The 14,928-nt window shown below is 43.0% G+C and overlaps 2 protein-coding genes across 2 annotated transcripts in view; both read left to right on the top strand.

The window, feature by feature from the left end:
* Positions 1–1,106: 1,106 nt before the first annotated feature.
* On the top strand, positions 1,107–13,646 carry LOC121733363. Its single transcript, XM_042123592.1, has 6 exons — positions 1,107–1,232; positions 2,678–2,901; positions 7,325–7,469; positions 10,650–10,772; positions 11,052–11,189; positions 11,435–13,646. Exons 1-6 carry the CDS (start codon positions 1,124–1,126, stop codon positions 11,587–11,589), a joined length of 894 nt encoding a protein of 297 aa, XP_041979526.1. The 5' UTR covers positions 1,107–1,123; the 3' UTR covers positions 11,590–13,646.
* Positions 13,647–14,494: 848 nt separating this feature from the next.
* Positions 14,495–14,928, top strand: part of LOC121733357 (laminin subunit alpha-1-like) — a 78,653-nt gene continuing 78,219 nt past the window's right edge. The window contains exon 1 of the mRNA XM_042123580.1: positions 14,495–14,623. Within this exon, the coding sequence (XP_041979514.1) occupies positions 14,542–14,623 (82 nt within the window). The 5' untranslated portion in view covers positions 14,495–14,541. The remainder of the gene's footprint in view (positions 14,624–14,928) is intronic.

Below are 14,928 nucleotides of genomic sequence, written 5' to 3'. Positions count from 1 at the left end.
GATCGATGTATGATTACGACAAATAGAACTCACAGGCACAGCACATCACTCAAAACATTGTCTTGCTTTTTTTTAATATTTCTATTTATATCCTCAGACCAAATAAAAAGTGTTTAAAAAAATAAAAAGACTTCTCATTTGGTCTGAGTTTATATCAAGGAAAGTTAAGCTCAAATAAAAAGCTTTATTTTATATGAGGTGTTTATTTTACAAAGATAAAAAAAAAAAACACTTTTAATAAGGCGTTACTTTCCGTTCCTTAGCATTAGAATTTGGTAATTCGTAAAAAATGAATACCACCACTATTCACTTTTTTATGAATTACTAAAAATAATAATTATTGTGATACGGGCGTCCTTACCGTACACAATAATAATTACAGCTTCTTAATGATGTTTACTATTGCCAAGATAATTAATACGCAAACTATCCACTTCTGGTAAAGCACAGCATTACGCTGTACGGTACGGCGGAAATGCAGCATTGTATAATATTTGATCGATACACACGCTACAGCACTTCAGCGACGTGTAGCTCAAGACACTTTAAATTCTGCGAGGGTGGACATTTTGAATTCAGGAAGTTGCCGCGCTAGTGATCCGGCTCGTTTATAGCTTAATAGTAATACATCCAGCACTGCACACCTTAACAATACATAACTTAATAACTATTACATTAGTATAATTGCCACTTATTTATAAAATCTTAGAGCGTCAAACATCGTTTAAAATCTTAATCAGATTTTAATGATACTTTATCGTCACATTGAATTTAACTATCATTAACAATATCTTTACAATATCGACGATAATATGTATAGTTACGTTTCTGTAAAATACATCGCTAGTATATACTAGCAATTTATTTTATTGGCATCGCTAACCCCGACATTGATACACCGATCTCCCATTACGGTTTTGTTTGTCTTATTATTCGCGCATTAATTAGGTCTAGTAGGTGACGCGGACGTATTCGTTACGCTAGCAAAAGATAATTTTGTGAAAGTGATTATAGTTTTCGTACACTTGAAATTATTAACATAGTTACGGGACGTCCACCGCAGCCGCCAAGTGTTTAGTTGGTGTAGACCTCGATGTTGCCGGAGCTGTCGGTGTGGACGTTGATGACGAGCTGCATGGCGCCGGAGTCGGCCCCGATGCCGGCAATCAGGTCGCGCGGCACCTCCAGCCCCCGCGTCTCCGCCGTCACCAAGCCCGCCAGCCGGGTGACCTGTAGGGGGGTGAGCCCGGGGGACAGGCGGGTCGGGGCGCCACACGCGGAGCTGAGCATCAACAGCAGCAGGAGCGCCGCGCCGCACCCGCTCCTGAAATATGCACCACGAGATATTACCTTACGACGATTCTGTTGACACGGGAAACGCAGTGGTGGAAATTGGTGGTGCCCGAAAATATTACGCGATGATTACATTACATATTTTGATCTTCACGTAAAAACTTACTATACAGTTCGCGTTCAACGTTTATGTACAGAAATAAGCATACGACTGTAATAACTACATAAATTATATTGAACAATCCACAAAACATGACCTAAGAGAATGACACTTTATCTTTCTCAACTTCACTAACTGCGTCCACTTAAGCGTTATAAAGTTCGGCATTTTTTCCCAAATCTAAAAGATAATATTAAGTATTTTAGTAAAATAATATAGATATGGAGATGATACACGATCTGCGATGACAGCTGCTGAATATCGAGCTGCGTGAGAATCATCCAACATCATTGTTACTCGCACTCGTAAAGATAAAAGACACAATATTACGGCAAAAGTATCATATTATTGTAACTACAGCAATTTTAGGAATGTATCTAATATTTTTTATATACTGTATGAAGGCCATGGAAAGCGGTGGGTTTAATATTGTCTTGTTAAAGTCAAACTTGGGAAGGGTAGCTCAAACACTTCGAAAAGGGCGCATTAAACTAGCATTTTTTCTATTTGATAAAATAGTTAATTAAGCACTAGAACATTTTGATAACGTACATCTTTGATAAATGAAATTGTTGACAATATACGACGAACGTTTTAACACTTAGAACAATTTCACATATTATTAATTTCCACACACACAATTTTTCACAATCTAGTACACATGACTTAAGGAAATTCCTTTTCACGTTGCCAATTTCTAAATAACTCGTATAAAACTTACATGACTGCCTGCGTAGGCAGACGATCTGTGAGATACGTGCTCTGGACGCAGGAGATAGCTTATCAATACGAAGATACACGAAGATATCGGGAGATATCGGGGATATATCGGGTAGATATCGGAGGAGGCCGAACTTTAATCGAACGCCGAACATTCCGCGCTGGAAATAAAATGGGTCGTGTGTCGACGTGAACTTAATATGGACTTGATTAAATACCGCCGGGTCTTATTGCGAACTACAGATAAGATGGGAATTTAACAACGCTTGTACTTTTTCTCATGATGAACGAATTTCAGAGCGTATCCATTTACTCTTTTATTGACAACTGTTTCGTTAAATAAGGATTTAATGCCTTAAAAAATCGAATGATTGATTAATACTCACTGTCAACTAGAGCTTTCCAAGAGTATCTTCCGAGCTCTCATATTACATCTGTGTGATGTATACTAGTCCGTTATTTTATTAACAGAACCGTATCACTAACTGTGCATAATCTTTCCAGATTACATGGACTCGCTATGCAAGGACCACTTCCTGCAACGCCAGTACCGCAAGCTGGACGGCGGCGTGCTGTGGTCCCGCAACGAGCGCAACTTGGACTGCACCGTCACCTTCCAGACCCACTCCATCCTGCAGCGCTTCATGCTGCACTTCGACCTGCTGCAGCTCGACTGCAACGACCACCTGTACGTGTACGATGGCGCGCACGCCACCGCGCCGCCCAAGGTCAGACTTTTTCTAATCTTTTAAATAAATGCAGGTAAATTTTTATGTGTTCAGCGTTTGCAGTTTGCGCTCGCAGTTGGGAGGGAAAAGTCTTTCAACAGCTTTTAATACGCTTTTATGAGCTTGGGCTACAGCCCGTTACATACATACATGTATGTAACGGAATCTTTGAATACGATTTTTACCTATCTCCAGTAATCTAATTAATTTATTCGAAACTTTGCATACACGGTATTAAGAGCCAATGACAATGCAATAAGATTTAAAAATAAATAAAAAAGTGTAGCTCTTATTTCCCTTTCCAGTAATTTATTAGCCGTAATTTCTATGAGCAGTCTTGACTATACACTTGACTATATAGCGTAAATAATAACATTCCTATAAATTTTACGAGAATAATAGCGAAGAGAGTACAGGAATAAAAGCGTATCGAATAACACTTAGGAGTTTACGACGCGTCGTTATCTGATAGCTATGATAAGGATTACTGGACGTCGCGACCCGTCAGTCGTCACGGAGACGATCGATACACCACGATGATTGGGGATTGGGGTGTCTTGTAGTTAATCCATGTCATGCATCATCAGCTCTGGCTCTCTAGTATCTCTAGCAGCTAGTATTTTCAAACTATTTTATTCTGCTTGCGGCTGGGATATGCTATAGTTGAATTTACCTTTTAGATATATTATGAGTCCTCAGTTTACAATATGAACTCCTGTAACTAGTGTTTGAGTATTGATTATTAACCTCAAGATACCATTAAATTAAGGCCACTATAATATTTTAATCTAATTATAAAAAGTTGTAAATTAATAGAAGGAAGAAAATATTATATTATACTATTAGCATTTCTTTCGAATAAACTTAGTCTCGGAGATGTTAATGAGACACGACCGACGACACCTGGCGGCTGGCGCACAATTAGCGCCAACTTCGTGAATTTTAACTCCCGGCCAAGTCCGGTCATCTGCCCATTAACATAACCTCACAATACACGCCGGAATTTCAGTCGCTTTGTTGTGTTTTTCTTTGAAGTGAATAAGGGTGCCGAGTGGTTTCATAATTTGAATCCTTTATAGCACTACAAAGGACCCTTTTGAATTCGTTATAAATTTGGTACTGCTACTTATCAATACCTTTGTAGAATTTTAAATTAAAACACTTAAAGAATATTTGTTCACTTTAATAATTTTGGAAGGTTATCATTACCCAGTGAATATACTCGTGCATATAAATAGCACTTTCGAGCATTCCATTCAGGTAACTAATGTCCTCACAAGCGAGCGCTTAAACCACCTCACAAAGGTACGCGGGGCGCGCCGCAGCCGGGCGGAGCCATTGTCCCGGGATGCGATTGTTTTTCTCCTGATGGCTCCGCGCTAAATTCCCCATTAATTCCCTATTCATGCGCCTCGTCTGCTCGCAACTATAGCCCTGCGTCTGCGTGGGCTCCACCACCGATTACTAAATAGTTACCGTGTTAGTCGTTAGGTCGTTGTGATGCAAACCGACTGCCGGTTACTCGCCCCAATTCAGGTATTTTCCCTTCCCGGGTGACAGGTAAAGATGTAGCTTTTAATCATTCACCCTCGTTCCTTTTTGTTCGGGTCCAAACAAATGGATTTCGTTTTATTCGGGAGGCTCCAAATAAAACGACATCAATTAAAGTTCCAACTTCCAGTGTTAGGAAAATTTACAAGTCACCTACTTATTTACATCACCACCCAAAGTTAATTCGAAACAAACGACGAAAGACGAGTATCGTACTTCGTGGCGGCGGCGGAAAGTTTACAACTAGGTATTACACTGGAGGAGCACTTTTGCATAAACTGTCCGGACGCGACGGGCAATTTTTGCGTCTGCCGATGACAGTTGCCACAAATTAGCCAGATCGGAAGTTTCCGAGTTCGGAACAATGTCATAAGAACTGCGCCGTTCTTGGGAATAGTACGTTCGCTAATTTGGCATCGAAATCGCCGAGTTTGTCTCGAAGTTACGGCTCGTACTCTCGGGGCGGCTTCGAATGAAAATTCACAAAATTATTTGGCCAAATTGGATGGGACTTCGTCGTTTTCGTCGGATGACGCGCGTCAGCCGCGAACCGGTTGGGAATTATCTCGGGCGTTTGGGCGATAACGAAATTAATTCGCAAATTATTCCACGAAATTTTGTGTTTGTAGGGGAAGAATTGACGAGATGTCGCGGCGTTCAAATTGAATCACAACGTTGTTAATGTGATGTAAATACGTCGTGAACGAGTTTCCCGGCGCCAGTTCTCTTCACTGAGGACAATCGGCAGTTAGATTTTGTAATCGACCACAATGTTATTAATATTTTACTTCGTTTGCATACTTTACAGTGATGGACGTGTATGGTAAATTCCAAATTCTTTCCAGAAACAGATACCAATCGAATTTAAAACGCGTGTGGTGAACAGCCTCGCTAGATAGCTGGAATTATCCACAGACAGCGGCGCCGGCTACTTTAGCATACATTACGTCACACGGCGAGCTATTTCCTCAAAGTTGCGTGGAACGAAGCAAACCACACGCGCAACTCCGAGCAAACAATGTTCGGGTTTCATTACTTCGACAAAGGGGAAAGTTTAGCCACCTGGACCGGCCCAACTATGCGTACTCAAATATCGAGGACAATAACTGAGCCACACGCGAAGTTTCAACTACGGAGTGATCCGCGCGGCTCCGGACGGACGAGTTCTAATTTGATTCACCAGGTAATACTCCCGACGGACTGCTGCCGCGCGGAATGTAAGCGTCACCTCGAAGTTCGTGCAGCGGAATCGTCCGAAGTGGTACTTTAAAGCGATATCGTAAAGTGGATATCTGAGCAGTGAGCACGTTCCGTCCGAGCAGAATCTGATATGAAAAAGTAAAGCTCAATTCTAGGGGAAGCTTAAACAAACACGATAAAAGTGATGTAAGACAGAGTATTCCTTGCGCCGAGTCCATTAGGCTGCAGGCGTGAGGCGTGATAGACTAGGTCCGGAGTAAGTCCCGGCGCGTGTCTAGAAATATGGCGCGTCCCGCCGCGCGCCGTGAATATCAAGCAGCTGCAGTCCCAGTTAATCCGCACTCCGCCCCCCGCTCCGCTCCGCTCGCCGCCCCGCTCCCCGCTCCGCCCCTCGCGAACTGTCTATTGTGCGCCGCGTACTCTAAAGACCGTATTAAAATAATCCTCTCTTTGTCACAGCGTGGTAATTTCAAATGTATTTATCTTTTGTCTGAAATAGAGAAATAGAAAACTATTTCAGCTGTTTCAGCAGACGATCAATGCAGAGAACTGTAGTAAAGCATTTCATGATTTGTTTGTTACATATTTTATTGTAAATGTGAGGCATAAGAATTTCTAACGGATTATTATCGGTTAAGTTAAATCCTTTCCCCGAGGCCCCGAGGCCCCGAGGCCCCGAGGCCCCGAGCACAACACGAGTGCAGCATAATTACGGATATCATTACTATCGAGTCGACCTGAAAAATTCAATTAAAAGTTGGGAGCAGTTGCAACGTAATTACCATTGCAGAGTCGAGACTACTTCATGCGACGAGAACTCGACGGCGAGGTGTGAATAATAAGTTCCATTGAGAGGCGCATTCCGCAGCCGGCGCCGCCCCCGCCCGCCCCCTCCGCCGCCGCCCGCCCCGAGCCGATCCGCCCGGCATTTATATCGGAATTTTAATATTGACCCTGGCGATCTTTATTAAAGCCCGCATAAAAGAATATAAGAATCCGCTGCAGCTCCTTCGATGCAGGCGGGGGTGGCTCGGGGGTGCGGGGGGTGAGCCGGGCACGTCGCCGCGATCGCTCCTCGCTGTATGACAGGCACATAATGCGGCGATCGGTCACTAAGACCGGGCTCGGGCGGCTCACCGGCGACCGGCCCCGATACCGTGGAGCTTCGCCGCAGAGCGATCAATTTGACACGCCTGCCATTTCGTATTCCGTGGGCATCCTCCATTATGAAGTCTCGTCAATATCGGGATATAATCGACCATCCTATTCTCTATTATTATAAGTTGGTTTCTATCTTTTTTCCGCTAAATATTATAGAGCACACAGGGGATAAAGGGCTTCGCTGTCTGTGCTCTATATGGCCGTCACGCATAGAATCTTATGTAGAAATGCCTCTTGCACACACTATTGTATACAAATTAGAAAATATGCCAAAACGACAGGATTTACATACTGATCTGTCCTTTGGATCTGTCACATTGTCTATATTTTATACAATGCAGACCTTACAAATTATTATTCTGAATACTAAATTTCATACAAAATTCGTATCCGCAATACACGGACCGCTCGAGCAGTTGGTCCCGACTGCAACTTGCAGTCCGTCTATGGCGAGTCTCACTACAAAATCTCACTGTTTCTCTCCCTCATAGTGTGACCGTTGACATTCCAGGCGGACCTGTCGTGCCGCAACACGCGGCAGCAGGTGGGCGCGCTGTTCACGCGCAGCAACTTCGTGACGCTCAAGTACGTGACGGACAACTGGGGGACCGACGCCAACGGGTTCAAGCTCGTCATCACCGCTGTCAAGGACCCCAGTAAGTTCACTTTGTTATAAGACAACTTTAGAGCAGGTATACCAGGTGCGATTAGTTCCACGATTCTTCTTTGGTATGAAACCGTCCGTTTCCGCATCGTACAAACCTTAAACGCCTCGGCATAATGATAAATTATAATAATAGGAACCGTTTCCTATTATTATAATTTATCCGATTCTATTATTATAATAGATGCCGGATCACACAAAAAGCAAAGAAGCGTATTAAATACAATGAAAAATTACAAAAAATACAAACTATTATTATAAATGAAGCCAGACAAATTAACAAAGAAGGAAATATATTTAAAAGTTTTCAAGCATCCTGTCATCATCGACGCGTCTGTAAATTGTGATACGGCGGCTATACGGTGACTATATTATGACCCAGAAAATTGCCTCGCCATAAAACCTGGGTAACGGGGCCGATAAGGGAGATGTATGCCCTTTGCCCGCCATACTCCAAGCCCCGGTGAGTTAGGGCCGTATATAGCCCTATAGAGGGCAGACTATTGCCGCATAAAGATTGCGCTGATTTGGCTGATCATAAACTTTGACCTTCGGGAGTTATAAGCCCTTATCGTCACATGCCAGAGGTCATCGCTAATAATAATTTATATCAAGGCTTATTTATGTTCTCAAAATGTGTCATAAAATTGAATTGTCACCGGTCCGAGGTGAGGAATATGTTGAAAGTTTATGTCTTCTATATATACTTTCAAGTAAAAAGCAATACCAATAATTTGTCTCTAAGCCAGAGACACAAAGACGACATATTTGATTTTCTTCTTTAAATAACACATCATAACGATATTTTTGAAGAACAAATTTAAAGTACTATTATTATTGTCGTGTCGTGTGATGGTCGAAATTATGTAGAAGTATTATCAAATACTGTTAGTCAGCCGCGTCACGTCGTCACGTCGTCACGTCACGGAAAATGCAGTTAGTCCATCAATCACACACGTCAGATAACTAACTCAATTAATCCAGACATGCGTGGAAAATGTGCCCCTATCACAACCTCGAGTAAATAGTAGATACTATTATACAGTAGATTGTAGGTAGTCTACGCGGCGCAGTGTGGCCAGGCTACGGCTACGCGGGTGGGAGAGGAGGAGAATAAACTAAACCTACGCGACCAAAGCGACTGAGAAGCGGGAGCGTCTGCAACGCGGGACGTTCGTGTCGGCACAACGGGAATAATCTACGGTTCGCACCCTAGTCGCGCAAGTGTGCACGCCCAGTTTCCCGTTGCAGACGCTCCCGTCCCGCGGCCCGCGTTACTGACGCGTAGGTTTGGCCGAAGCCTAAATTATTATGCTATACAATTACGGCGTGATTACTTTATTTAACTAAATGATGAATTCAAAGATTATTGAATGAGGTTTATGTCAAAACCTATATATAACATTAAAGTTAAGTAAAAAAATAATATAAAATGTCACTAACTGCAGATGCGGTCCTCATTCCCTCCTAATAAGAAGACACCGAATGATTATTATTAATTATTATGGACACTACAAATTTATAGTAGTTTGAAAAAAATTTGAAACTATTATTAATTCACTTAGTAGGTACCTACATACCCATATTTTTAAGAGTATTTCTCCATACGTCACATTTCATTTGGCACTTCCATAAATTAAGGAACGATCAGATTAAGTGCGTGTTAATGGCAAGTTGCTATTGAAGCAATCCAATTACGAAGTAATTCAAAAGCGGTTTTTATTTGCGTATTTGCTGGCAAATATCTGGCAAATATTTTTCGAGTGGCAACACCGTGTCTAATTGTCGATGTAATCGCTGGCTTAACGATAACCACTTTCGTTTATTACCCGATTACGTTTTATCATAATGAATTTGAGTGGATTTAAGTGGATGTAGTATAAACAGCATTCCTGAACAATCCTGAAGGGATCGTACATAACACCTTCGCGATAACTGTGACGGCCGCTGTCGGAGACATTTAAAAGTTAAACTCCAAGTTAATGAAGAGTTTGACTAATAATGTATAGATTAATATTGGTATCTGAGTGGTGACGTTAGAGTTAGAGGTATTGGAACGTAGTTGCGGCAAACAAAACAGCTAATAAAGTTCTATTTGTGGGTAAAAAGAAGGAAATAAAGACATTGAAGGCTTTTGTATCGGCCCGGGGCGTTAATACCCCGCCCGCGACTACGAGGTCTGTGAGGCAAGTCCGGTGCTCTTTCACTATCCGAAACTGGAGCTCTGGCCTGCTCCGACGCTGGTTTTGTTTAACGAACTTTATTATATGACACATAGTAATTGCAGAGTATCAGCTCAAAGCTCTGTATGCGAAGTCGATGAACTAAACTGGCTCTATGGATTTTAATGCTTGCATGTCTCGCTGGTCTCTTTAAGTTTTTCTCAATAAAAAAAATATCTTGACCTTCAATTTCATTAAAAAAGAAAGCAATAGGTACACGATTCAGTTTTAACTCAGGATTACTTGGGCTGGAAGCCCGTGACGTAGTCTATACTCTATAAAAACCACATTAGTTAAAAACCATTTCAGTGGATTATACACAGACTTATTCCTTTTATCTTATCTTATATCTTTAAACGAGCAATTCTTGTATATAATATATATATATATATATATATATATATATATATATATATAATTGGAATCTCGAAATCGGCTCCAACGATTTTCATGATATATAGGGAGTTTCGGGGGCGATAAATCGATCTAGCTGGGAATCATTTTTAGAAAATGTCATTTTATTCGTGTTTTGTCGAATACCGAGCAAAGCTCGGTCAAACATTAATATATAGTATGTATTAGTTTATAATATTATGGTTATTATTTGTGTATTAGAATGTAAATGGTTGTGTAATTATTAGGTATATATTAGGATATATTATATAAAATAGGTATTAAATATTGTATTATATATATATACATATTAGAATATAATTTAGTTGATAAGTTTCATTACTTCTAGTTTTTAGTGCACAGTATACCCTAAATTAATAGTTTATTGTACTCCTATACCAAAGGTTGCTTGGTAGAAATTGCTCAATAGCAATAAAGCCGCCTTTGTGTTCATGTGTCCTTGTTGAATGTATGTTTTTGTTTGTACTACAACTTTTTTGAACGCAATAAAGTAAATACTAACTATCTATCTATAGCGCTGTACGGGTACTTTCCAGAGCACGGGTGTAAGGAGTTTCGGTGCAAGCAGCGCGAGTTCTGCGTGAGCGCCGACCTCACCTGCGACGGCGTCGACCACTGCGCCGACGGCTCCGACGAGGACACCGCCGCGCTCTGCCCAGGTTCGTACCACTGTAATGCACTCACTTCACCACCACATACACGGGATAGTCCTGCCTTATTGCATACAGGGCTCGGTGCATGGCAATGATCTGTTAGGTCAACCTTTCTACCCCGATATGTATTCTGCAGACAATAAATTTACTTCAGTATAGCGGTCGGTACTGTGGTGTCACATCCACTGTTGCCCGGGGCCGTAAGTATGACAGTTCAACATTTGGAGTACATTTTGTGTGTTTGCTAACACTCCGTTTATTTATTTTGATATATTTATTCGACAGAGAGCGGCGTGGGCGGCGGCGGCAGTGCGTGGGTGGCGGCGGTGGCGGGCGGCGCGGCAGGCGTGCTGCTGCTGGCGGCCGCGCTGGTGTGCTGCTACTGCCGCGGCCGCGCGCCGAGTCGCCGCACGCACCTCCACCGTGAGTGTCACATGCTAACCCGTAGGATGATTACGTATCTTGCGACACCAATGCACAGGCGTTTGTGGGTATAGCACAATATCTGCTATTCGTCAGCAATTCCTGTTCTAAATTTTGGACAGCCAGCAGATTTTGAATCTGCTGTCAAACGCTGTCAATAGATACGTAATTATTATCACCCTTTATTCTGTTCGAAGTGGGCGACGACTCACGACAGTGCTGACTCCGTGTGTTTCTGTTTGCAGTGCAACAGATGGCGAGTAACGGCGCCGGCGCGGACAAGGCCGCGGCCGGCGCGGCGGGCGGCACGCGCCTGCCGGGAAACTGGGCGCACCCTGCGGGCCCGCGCGGGTACAGGGCGGCGCGCCCGGGCCGCCTGCGGGCGCGGGCGCAGCGCTGAGCGGCGCCCCGCACAAGGACGAGTGGTTCGTCTGAGGCGGCCCGGTCGGGCCCGCAGGGCGGGGGCGCCGTACCGGCCCCCTACCGCTCCCAGCGTCACTCCGCCACGCACACACTGACACACATACACACACGTTACGTACAAATATATATCCCCACTTTTCTTCCTGTAAAATGTATTTTTACTTGTACATTTAATGTAACGTCGACGCTAACGAGTAATGAAAGTGCATCGTACGTCATTATTCTCGATCACATCACAGGAGACGACTCCACCAAATTCCTTTATTAGAGTAATTTACATACCCTTGAGGAGCACAGGAGTGAGGAGTACCTCCGGCCGTATCGTGTTCATATCCGGCGTGCCGGGTGCGGTGTGCGGTGTGCGCGTGTGTTGGACCGTGTGTTCGATGGCGGACGACGCGTCACATATCTTTGGGAACATTGAAAATATTATATTATCTGAATCTTAAACCTTCGTGTTGTATACATAAGTATAAATATCATCGGTTCGTCTGTATATCGAGTACGACACAAATTGAAATCTTTACATATCTGTTGACAAATGATATTTTAATTAAAGTGTTACCGTGACCGATAGCGCGGGCTACGGCCCCCCGATAGATATTTTGATATATTTTTAGTATCGCGGCGCGTCGGTCGCCGGCCGCCGGTCGTCAGCGGACGCGCGACACGCGGCGGTCGCGGCGACCGGCGCCGGTGCGACCGACGGATCGAAAGTTTTCACCGGAACTCAATAGGCGGCGCCGAGATTAGGCGAGCGGCGGCATTCCTTAATCTATGATAATAATTACTATAATATTGACAGCGCTTTTATATACTTTTACTATAGTAAAATAAAACTAAATAATATAATAATTAATGTGAGGTGCGCGCGGTGCGAACTCTTTGCGGTCTCCTCGGGTCGCTCCCGGGGAAAGCGTCGCAAGAGAGGCCCATGTGTCACTTTAATGGTGTAAGATTAGCTTCCTCGATTCGGAGTGCATAATCAGCTCTATCGTGCTGCTGTGAGCGACCGAGGAGCTCAGGCAGTGGGCAGCGCGCGCGCCAGTGTGAGTACTGTAGCACCGCAGCGGAGGCTGACGTACGTCCTCACGCGTGTTCGGGCGGCTCCCCGAGTATTGACGTCGAATAGTTTCGTACTTTCTGTTCTATTCGATTATAATGTAGATGTAAGATATACGAGTGGTAGCTCCTTATCACCCCTGGCGCATTCCCGGCTGCGATGGAGATGCAATTTCGTGAAAGACTCGAGTTCGGTTGTCGCGAGCGCTAGATGGCGATATTATTATCTTCGCGCTATGCTTCTTCGTCGCAGCCGGGGTCTGCGTAGAGCCCAGGGGCCCAGTACTATCGCCTAGTGTACTCCTGTAAAGCTATGTATACGTTCGTCGGTAGAGTAGCGTGTAGCGGCGACGTCGCGCCTCCCCGGGCCCGGAACCGACTCGACAATACTCACTTTAGGTATATTTTGTACTGAACTTCACTCCGTTCTGGCGTAGAACGACTTCAGATTTAGGTAGCGTAGGTAATCGCAGGAGGTAATGTAAATTAAATTACGTCTAAGGGTTTAACTACGTGTAAGCGGGCCGGGGAGGCAGTACTCGTGTCGACCTTCCGTCTGCCCGGAGCCGGCCGCGCGCCCTCCGCCGCTCGTGTCGCGGGCGCTGAAACATTTTTACGTTTTTCATAGTGTGTTCCCGCGATTTATTTATGTACTTAGATTAATGTCGCTTTCGAATCGTTTGAATCTGCATGTTCGTGTCGCTAACGACGAGTCGCAACAGATGAAAATGTTTCGCGCCCGGACGCGGATGTATAGAGACGCATGTTTGAACAATCTATCCGAGGTATATAATATAAATATGATGTAAACGGTAAACCTAATTTTAGTGAAGATTTTTAGGTGAATTTTTACTCGTTTAGTGGCGTGGTTCACGCGTGTCGTGACTCGTGGGTGTCCAGTTTTTGGTGTTACGATGAGCGCAATGTAAATTTAACAATATGACATTAAACATTTTTGGCTTATTGTTCGTATTATTGACTTCTTATTCTCCTGCCCTCGGTCCTGTTCCATTCTGGTGACTGATATTGAATTTGTAGTTAAAAATAATATTATTATGAAGAACCTGCGACAAACATTATAGCAATCTGTGCTGAGAGAAAACAGAAAAGTATTAATAATTGAAACAGGCATTGCTAGTATATAATAATTTAAAGTAAACTGCAGCATTACTATTACTTCAAGTGATTATTACAATTATTTATACGAGTACTTAAACAATACTATCGTCACTTTATTATTTCTTATTTTTCCAACCCAACCGCGTAAAGTTAAATTTTAAATTTGTAAGTGGTACATGCAGCGCCATCTATATTTTGTCTACAGTACTAAAATGTAAGCTCAGTGTTTAGCCATCTCACTGAGCTTACACTAAATTCAATGATCAGACTAAACACAGCTTTTAAAAATTTTGTAAAGTTCGTTTTTCGTTTGTGCTTTTTTATTATTTTTAACAAATGTTAAAGTCGTTATTAATTATTACTGTCTTTAGCAATTTTTTGAAATGAGGCTAAAAATACAGAGCAAACTTTTTTCAAAGCTCAAAAGTTCGACGCTTCCCGCTTTTCGTTACGTCAAGTTTCAGTTGCCTTTGAATCGTCGCGCGAGACGGCCGTGCTTTTAATTGCAATATTGTTACGCGATCTTTCGTGTGTTTATTGTTCTTAACTTTTAACAATTATTATAATTTCTTTGAGTGAATAGCTTAAAGTAATTTTGTTTTAGTAATAAATAATATCGGTTATAATTTCTCTAAGTGAATTGCTTGAGTAGGAAATATTGTTTTTAGTTTAAAATATCGGTTCCGATGAGGGGATGAGTGGTAGTGGATAGTGGTGTTGTGAGGTGACTGGTGTGTGATGGTGTAGGATGTGGCTGCAGAGGTTGCTGACGCTGCTGCTGGTGGCGGCAGCCGCCGGCCGGGGCAAGAGGAACCGCCACCAGAAACCTGGTGAGTCTTTCATTTAAAGCCGCAATATGAATAAAGTTCCGTATTAGAGATTATTTGAACGTAAGAGGTCCTATAGAACAATTAAGATTGAATTATTGCTTACTTCAAAACGATATCTGCTTGTTTGGTTCGATCGTTGGGAATAGGAATTTGTACTAGATAATAGATTGAGATTTTTTTTTATGAAATAAGGGGGCAAACGAGCAAACGGGTCACCTGATGGAAAGCAACTTCCGTCGCCCATGGACACTCGCAGCATCAGAAGAGCTGCAAGTGCGTTGCCGGCCTTTTAAGAGGGAATAGGG

Source organism: Aricia agestis, chromosome 1 (genome assembly GCF_905147365.1).
Source record: "Aricia agestis chromosome 1, ilAriAges1.1, whole genome shotgun sequence".
NCBI lineage: Eukaryota > Metazoa > Arthropoda > Insecta > Lepidoptera > Lycaenidae > Aricia > Aricia agestis.
This window is presented reverse-complemented; position numbering and strand designations above follow the sequence as displayed.